Source organism: Pituophis catenifer, unplaced genomic scaffold (assembly GCF_029215685.1).
Source record: "Pituophis catenifer annectens isolate HBS135680 unplaced genomic scaffold, rPitCat1.0.hap2 SCAF_2, whole genome shotgun sequence".
Taxonomy (NCBI): Eukaryota; Metazoa; Chordata; class Lepidosauria; order Squamata; family Colubridae; genus Pituophis; species Pituophis catenifer.
Genome location: NW_027256882.1, coordinates 167814928 through 167823757, shown reverse-complemented (window position 1 = coordinate 167823757; position 8830 = coordinate 167814928). Strand labels below are relative to the sequence as shown.

The following is an 8830-nucleotide window of genomic DNA, read 5'->3' as shown; positions in this document are numbered from 1 at the left end:
CCCAAATCGTCCCCATACTCCCGTACTCTCAACCACACGCATACACATGAAACATGTTTGTCACTGCCCTTCAGTCTTTGTCAACAGATGTTTCCTGTATGCGCAGAAACTGCATCCCCACGACTGTTTGTAGCACACACACCCTGCAAACCATTTTGCAAATTGCCATAGTTAGAAAGGATAATTCTTGTGGGACAGAAGGAAAAAAAAAAGATGTATCAAAGACACCAGAGGTTACTATGCTATCTGTATAACTAAGCAAAATATGTAAATTGAATTAAATTCAGTTTTTGTGTCCCCTCCCCTCCATTGGAATACGGTCCCAGTAATCACTTTTAAGCCCAAGGATGGTCCTCAGATAAGGAGAACTGGAGCATCTTAATGCCACACATTTTGCTCATCCCCAGAACTTTCCTGTTTTTTTATCGTGTATACAGTGCTGAAAATATCCTCATTACTTCTCTTGCCTGCTGATTTTATATTGTGGTTAATCATCAGAAGCATTGGTTGCTGTTCAGCTGAATTTGGACTGCTTGGAGGTATTTTGTTTCCTAATGGCTCTAGGGAGGCTAGAAGTTTACCCCATTAAAAATAAGGATTGAACTGCTGCCATTTGGATATGGGCACACTAGTAACAACTGCCTCCACACTAAACTGCATCCCAGCAGTGTTTTTAATATGTACTGGTAGTCCTCGACTTAGGACTGCCATTGAACCCAAAATTTCTGTTGCTAAGCAAGATATTTATTAAGTGAGCTTTGCCCCGTTTTACGACTTTTCTTGACACATTTGTTAAGTGAATCACTGCAGTTGTTACGTTAGAAACACAGCTGTTGGGTGAATCTGACTTCCCCATTGACTTTGCTTGTCAGAAGGTCTCAAAAAAAGGGATGACATGACTCCAGGACACTGCAACTGTCATAAATACAAAATAAGTTTCCAAGCGTCCGAATTTTGATCATGTGACCTTGGGGAAGCCGCAATGGTCGTGCGAAAAACTCTGGTAAGTCACTTTTTTTCAGTGCCGTTGTAACTTCAAACGGTCACTAAATGAACTTTTGTAAGTCAAGGACTACCTGTGTTCTATCGAAACTATTGATGCAGGGAGGTCAATTGATATCAGAATCCATCCCTTTTCTACCAGAACACTTTGAATTTATAACGGATCCAACAAAGGCGGAGGGGGGGCCTTGCTGAGATTCAGGTGGAACGTCGTTCTCTCTCAGTGCTCTCCTACTCCTTTCCTAAGGCTTCTCGCTCCTATTCTCAGAGCTTATTTATACAGGTAATCCTCAGCTTACAACCACAATTGTGACGAGAATTTGTTAAACAAGGTAGTCGTTAAACGAATCATGCCTGATTTTATAATACATTTTTTTTTGCCACGGTTATTAAGCAAATCACTGCAGTGAAGTAAATCCGGCTTCCCCCATTCACTTTGCTTGTTGGAAGGCATCTGGGTAGGTCACAAATGCTGATCATGTAAAACGGGTGGGCAAATGTGGCCCTTTTACAACCTGTGAACTTCAACTCCCAGAATTCCTGAGACAGCCAAGATGTAAACCTCCCCCTCCATGCTGCAACCATCAAATAATATATGCCGGTTTCCAAGTGCCAGGATTTTGATTACATGACCGTGGGGCTCCTGTGACAGTTGTAAGTGCAAGGACACTTACACTTAAAAGCCACTTTTTTCAGTGCCAATTTAACAGGAACCGTTGTGTGTCGAGGATGACCTGTACTTTCCTTCCCTACCACTTCAGTTTCCTGTAATCGGGAAGAGGAATGAACGGCAATGAGGAAACCAGTAGCCATCATAGTGAGAAGTAGATAGGCTGATCTCTACACGACACACAGAAAATGGAAGATCCTGCCTGGATCTTCCATTTTGAAGCAGTTTCATAGAAAGTAAAATCAGCTAATGAAAAATTACAGGCTTTTGTGAAGTCTGCTGGATGAAGATCCCTTACTAGTTTCAGGTTCATGTCTGACCCCACACACATTCAAACCCCGACAGTTCAGTTTATAGTAACTGCTGTATTTGCTGGAATTTTTGAACGGGAATCAGAACAGATATTTCTGGAGTTATCACCTCTTGAGCGGAACATGTTGGATTCGGTGCCCTTAATAAACACACATGCAACAGGGATGGGGGGGATTGTAATTCAATTTGCTGCTCTAAGGGAATACGAACTTTACAACTACTCTGTTATTTAAGGGAATAGGAGAACATTTCCTAACAAGGCTTTAGTAATCGTATAGTCCTCTTTTTGCTAAAGAAGTGAATGGGGAATGGTGAAATTGAGAAAACCTTAAAAAGGAAGGGAATTAAACCCCTGTCTGACTCTGGGACAGGAGAGGATCAGTTTCCCCTCCAGGGATTGTACCTTCCCTGAGGAAAATAACATTCTTCCATTCTCCTTTGCTCATTATAATTACGGTATAACGACAGTATGAGATAAAGATGGAACAATATTAATTTCCTTCAAAGCAGTCTGAAAGCAACATTTGCTGGAACAAACTGAGTTCCAAAACACATTGTTCAGGTAAACCTTGGAACTCCTGTTGAGTTAAAATTAATACTCAACTGCTATTCAGTCAAGTCTCCATCTCCTACCGTACAGTCTTTGTGTCTTTATAGGAAAACTAGCATCCTTTCGTTTGTAATGTATTCAGTAGATTATTTATTTTATTATTTTGGAATAAAGTCTTATTTTATGGGTTATTTTACACTGCACCTTTTACCAGGATCTTGGCAAATGAGAATAGAGTCTGTACAATAAGAAATCTAGTATAAAAGGTTGGGCTGTGCCAGCTGCTAAAATAGGGGAAATCTCGATTTTACATTATCCTACCCAGGAAAAATGGCACAAGTGTTGCAGTCCATATCTCAAAGAGGCCAAAATTCACTCTGCATCAGAAAAAAGGTGTAGGCTCCCATCTATTATAGAGGAACTGCAACTTGGCAAAACTGGCCCAGAATATTTTGCAGCTATTTGGGTGAAAATTGAATCCCACCTATTCCCCCCCTCCCAACTATGGACAAAAACTTGGTGAGAAGATTGCATTCACCAACATGCCTAAGGCAGTAGGTTACTTTGGCAAATCAGCAAGGCAGGCCATGCGACATTCAACACCTCCCCACTATTGCTCTTGTTTTGGCCTGAGATGGTCACCTCACTGCCTAACAATTCTGTATGATATGGAGAAAGGCTCTGTGGAACGTTAAATTCTGGGAGGAAATACGATGTCTCTTCTTCCAAAGGAGAAATGAAAAATAATGAAGACTCCATTGGAATCTTTTCATTTGCCCAACTGACCCATCTATACATGAAAGAATCAGTAGCCCAACCAAGACTTTACCTACGTTAATTGAACAAAGAAATTTTCTTCTGAAGTTCCTGATGAAATGTTTTCTGTCTTGGCTGCTGGTACTGGTAAAAGTCAATCTAATGTGCTATAATTGGAAAACCACCAAATCTCCCTTGCAATCCAGAGGTAACACAGATAATTGGTAAAGCACACAGAGGTGCTAGTGCATCATATTCGTCCCCCTTCCCCCAGATATTATTCCCCACAGCAGAAGGAGATGTGAGTGAGTGAGAGACCCTCTCTTGCTCCATTGGCTGCGCTGGCAATATAGGCAGTTGGCACACAACTGAAGCGGGTCTTGGTTCAAAAGAACTTGCAAAGATCTAACAGGATGAAGTAGATATGCAGATGGGCCCAGGAGTAGTTTTCTGTACACAGTAAGTCTTCTGGGTTACCACCATCACTGTTTATGTCCAGGCTTGATAGGGAGAAGTACATAAAAGGTCCATTAAAGTACAGTTATCGCCAAGGTATTAGAAAGACGACAAGCACATAAAAATGGGTCACACTGGATTATGGCAAAAGTGAAGGTCCGGGTGCAGGTCTTGGTCTGGATGCAGAAGCTTTTCAAACTCTTCACTGGAAGGTGGCGAAATGGTCTCAGGCACACTGGGGGTGGGGGGGAAAACAGGCAGTGAGCAAGCGGATTTGAGGAATTGGTTCTCATGAAGCACCTCGCAACCAACAGGTAGGATCATGCCGTCATCCCATTATATTTTCCCTCCCCAATTTCTTGGCTTCCGACCAAGAACTTGCAAGTTTGAATCCAGCTACGTACCCCATTGCAGCCATTCCATTCCCCAGCTCCCTTGGCTTCTTATCAGTAGACAAAACAAATTGCATCAGCCCAACATCCCAAAGGTGCTTTTTTCAAGAGGCAACTGGACTTTCCGGTTTTTCTTTGAAGACGTTTCGTTTCTTCTTCGCTCACAGCTGAAGATGTTTCTTGGATGAGAAGCAAAACATCTTCAAAGAAAAACCGGACAGTCCAGTTGCCTCTTGAAAAAAGCACCTTTGGGACAACCATGACCTGGATGACTGAGAACCTCTATAGGCGTCAGCCCAACAATTATCATTCTCAACTGCGCCTTCCACGTTGCCCTGCCCCATTTTACCTGCCATTCAGTGTCTACTTCATTCTCAATAACTAACCTCAGCAACACGTTCCTTGCTTTGTATGCATCAGAAACTAGGACATCGATAGTTAAGCTAATTTGCTTAGTGCATAGGTCTGCAATACTGAAAGCCATTTGGACCCATTTCCCACAGAAAAGAAAACACCAGGAGCCACAAAACCCTTCCCATGCCTGACTATTTCTTGAGCAGCCACAAAACTAGCATATGTGGTTGAATTAAACATTCTGAAACTTCTCTTTTCTTGGATTTATCCATGGTTGGCCTACTGGGAGTTGAAAAGCTCAATCAATCGTGTGCCAGCAGGTGTTACACATTGGCGGTTGTGACATATATTTTGAGTGACAGGGAGCCTCAGCAGAGGGGTGAAAGAGCCACCTGCGGCTCCAGAGCCACAGGTTGCTGATCCCTGGCTTAGTGTTTCAATCAACTAAGAAGTATGCCATCCTGTCCTCCTTTGAAAGGTTGCTTGAAATAATCGATCTTATAAAAGGTTCCCTATACTATATTTTCTGGGGACTCTGGAGGAAGCAATGACATGCGTTCAGATAAAGCCACAGGAAGAAAAAGCAATATTGCAAAGCCCCATCGTGAGAAATGTCTCTGATAATTAGCTTTATCTTTCCACCTTCAAGATGCCATCTACACTCACCTTAACGGGTCTGCCATCACATGGAGCTGAAGATTCCCTGGGTATGTTATGGTGTTCTCAGTGGGCAAAGAGAGGTCCGGCATCTCTACATCTTGGCACATGGGGTATGAATCCATTTGACCAAGAGGCGAAGTATTGCCCAAAGGGTATGAGCAAGGCATTAATTCACTGTGAGAGGAAAGAAAGAGTGGTCACAATGCAGTTCTAGAGACTGAAAAGTGGAATAGGGTATCCTGACATTGCTAGGTGGTATCAACTTAAAATCCAAAGCCAATGGACTAGAAAATGATGGAAAATGACATTGAGGTTTTTTTGCTCTCTAGGTAGTTTAGGTTGATTGCCCAATATTGCAGTTCCAAAATGAAAAAGAGAACTTGCATTAAATTAATATGACAATATGCAAATATGCTTTTAAATGAACCAATTATATTTAAATTAGTCTTAGGCTTTATGTTTGGTATCAATATTGGGCAAATAGGTATTTTTATTGCTTTTTCATATTGCACATTTCAATAAATATTTCTATATATTATGCCCAGGTCTCTACGTTGTGCTGGATTAAGTACCATATTTTTCGGTGTATAAGACCCCCTTCCCACAAAAGTGGGTCGAAATGTCCGTGCATCTTATATAGCAAATGTTGTTGAAGCCCCACCCACCCGCCAGCCCCCACCCTTCGGCCTCTGCCTGCCAGCAATTTGCTTCCTTGCAGCAAATAACCTGGTCAGTTTCACCACAGCCTGATTTAGCACGAGCAGCTGATTGGCGGTTGGATCTGCCTCCCAGAATACTGCCTGTCAGCTGTTCCATGCTGTGGGGATTGCTAGTGCCCATCACCACAATGCCCACCCATTGCCACTGCTGCCTATCACCGCCTCCGTGCTCCCCATTTTTGGCCTCCGTGTGCCCCATTTTTTGCCCATTCTAGGTGATGGGGATTGCTGCCACCACCTATCCCCGCCGCCTGGAACGGGCCAAAAATGGGACACACGGAGACCAAAAATGGGATTTGTGGAGGTGGCAATAGGCAGCAGCAGCGATGGGTGGCGATGGCGATGATGGGCAGTGGTGATCCCCGCAGCCTGGAACAGATGATAGGCGGTATTTCAGGAGACAGATCCAACCACCAATCAGCTCATGCTAAATCAGGCTGTGCTGAAGCTGACCAGGCTGTTTGCTGTAAGAAGGAAAATTTCTGGGAGGCAGAGGCAGATTTTTTTTTTCTTGTTTTCCTCCCCAAAAGCTAAGTGCGTCTTATTTATTTATTTATTTTTTATTTGATTTGATTTGATTTGATTTCTATACCGCCTTACTCCCGAAGGACTCAGGGTGGTGCACAGCCAAACAATAAAACACATACATACAAAATTTAAAAATAGAATAAAATCAAATTAAATAATTTTGGCCCCAACAAATTAAAACCCCAAACTATTTAAAACCAATTTTAAAATTGAATGTATAAAATACTAAAAGATATTTAAAAATTAAAAATCTTTTATAAAAGAGGGAGAAAATTAGGCCAGGCCCGCCTGGTGAAATAATAAGGTCTTTAAAGCGCGGCGGAAGGTGCGCAGATCCGGGATCCTCTGTATCTCTGGGGGGAGCTCGTTCCAGATAGTAGGTGCCCCCACAGAGAAGGCTCTCCCCCTGGGGGCCGCCAGTCGGCATTGTTTGGCCGACGGCACCCGGAGGAGCCCCTCTCTATGGGAGCGTACCGGCCGGTGGGAGGCTATTGGTGGTAGTAGGCGGTCCCGCAAGTACCCAGGTCCTAAGCCATGGAGCGCTTTAAAGGTGGTAACCTTACAGTCTTACAGTCCAGAGCGTCTTATAGTCCGAAAAATATGGTAGTTCTTTTCTTAGTGAGATCTAAGTACAGATTCCTTGGTTAACAATTACTGTTTAGTGACTGTGAAGTAAGGACAGCACTGAAAATGTAACTTTATGACTGATCCTTAAACATACGATCCTTGGGGTTTTCTACGGCCACATGAGTGCCATTCTGGTGCTTTGCAATCAGCACACACTTACGACCATTGCAGTACTCCAAGGTTACATGATGACCATTTGTAAGCTTCACAGCTGGATTCCAAAGTCAATGGAAAAGCCAGCTGTAAAAATGCAAGCCTCGGTCACATAATCTCTTATTACCAGCTAGGGGCGTTTCACTTAGCAACCACAATGTAACCTGATGTCATAAGTCTGGGTGCGATCACATGAAGTTTCACTTAACAAACACGCGGCTTGGCAATTGAGTTGCTGGTCCCTAGCGTGTTGGTTAAATGAGGACTACCGGTATAACATTCAGTCAGTGTCCTGCTTGCTCCCCGCTATTCTTTCTGAGACAAACAAAACAGAAGGTACCCTTACAATGGCAACTGTGAGCTTCCATATGTTGTGCTGCTGGCTAAAGATGTCCCAATGGATGATGGAACCATCACTGGTGAGCTGTGGCAAACACAGAGAAGGCGATGTCAAACACTGGACAGAATAATCTCAAGATTCTATCGATGTTGAAATGAGCATACAACACATCTGCACTGATTTCTTTTTACCTTCTGATAATCCTTGATTTACAACCAGTTGCTTAGTAACTAGTCGATGTTACAACAGAATCCCCCCTCAAAAACAACTGATGACCCAGTTTTGAATGGGTCTCTCAATGGTCTCTCATATGCCTCTCAATAGTCACATGACCAAATTTTGGATGGTTGGCAATTAGGCCGCATTTACAGCCATTTGCAGTGCCTGCAGCCACGTGACTTTGAGTTATGACATTTTTCTGAAAACCACCATTTATTTCCAGTTTCTGGCAAAAATTGCCTCACAGCGAATGATGAATGATGCTTAACAAAGACCATGGTGTTTGTTTAATGACTGCCATGCTCGCTTAGCGATTGCCACAAAAAAGGTTGTAAAGTCAAGTCTGGTCACATGGTGACCGGTTTTACAATAGTCACAACTTCGGGCCAAAAATTGTGGACTCAATTACAATTGTAAGTCAAGGATCACCTGTACTGATCGCATCACTATTTTTTTAAAAAAAATCCTACCATTATACTTAATTTACTGCATTTTTACTGTGTTCTTCCTTCAAGTGGCCTTCAAGGGCAGTATAGATCAGGGTTTCTCAACTCAGCATTCTGGATGGGAAATTTGGGACTCGAAGTCCACATATTTAAGGTTGCTGAGGTAGAGAAGCCTGGCCTAGATGGGGTCTTCTCTTCACCAGCCTTTTGAGAAAGGTTTGGTGGGGAGAAAGAGTCCGAGTTCACATACCACTCTAAGTGAGGAGTAATCAGAATAGTGGGTTTTACCCAGTGGTGGAATCCAAATTTTTTTACTACCAGTTCTGTGGGCGCGGCTTGGTAGGCGTGGCTTGGTGGGTGTGGTGTGGCTTGGTGGGCATGGCAGGGGAAGGATACTGCAAACTCCTCATTCCCTCCCCATTCTGGAGCCAGCCAGAGGTGGTATTTGCTGGTTCTCCAAACTACTCAAAATTTCCACTACTGGTTCTCCAGAACCTGTCAGAACCTGCTGGATTTCACCCCTGGTTTTATCTAATATAACTTTTATCACACAATAGGCACCATTTTGTAACTTGCATGATGCCATGAGATGCAAAACTAGCAGAGGAGAGAGTGGTTAATCTTTCCTCATAACTTATTTCCTTTG

The 8830-nt window shown here is 43.0% G+C and overlaps 1 protein-coding gene across 1 annotated transcript in view; it reads right to left on the bottom strand.

Moving 5' to 3' along the window:
- Positions 1 to 444: 444 nt before the first annotated feature.
- The window catches only part of STAT6 (signal transducer and activator of transcription 6), a 98388-nt gene continuing 90002 nt past the window's right edge, over positions 445 to 8830 (bottom strand). The window contains exons 19-21 of the mRNA XM_070938006.1: positions 7526 to 7603; positions 5159 to 5326; positions 445 to 3981 (exon numbers count right to left, since the gene is read on the bottom strand). Coding sequence (XP_070794107.1) covers positions 3876 to 3981; positions 5159 to 5326; positions 7526 to 7603 — 352 coding nt within the window. The 3' untranslated portion in view covers positions 445 to 3875. The remainder of the gene's footprint in view (positions 3982 to 5158; positions 5327 to 7525; positions 7604 to 8830) is intronic.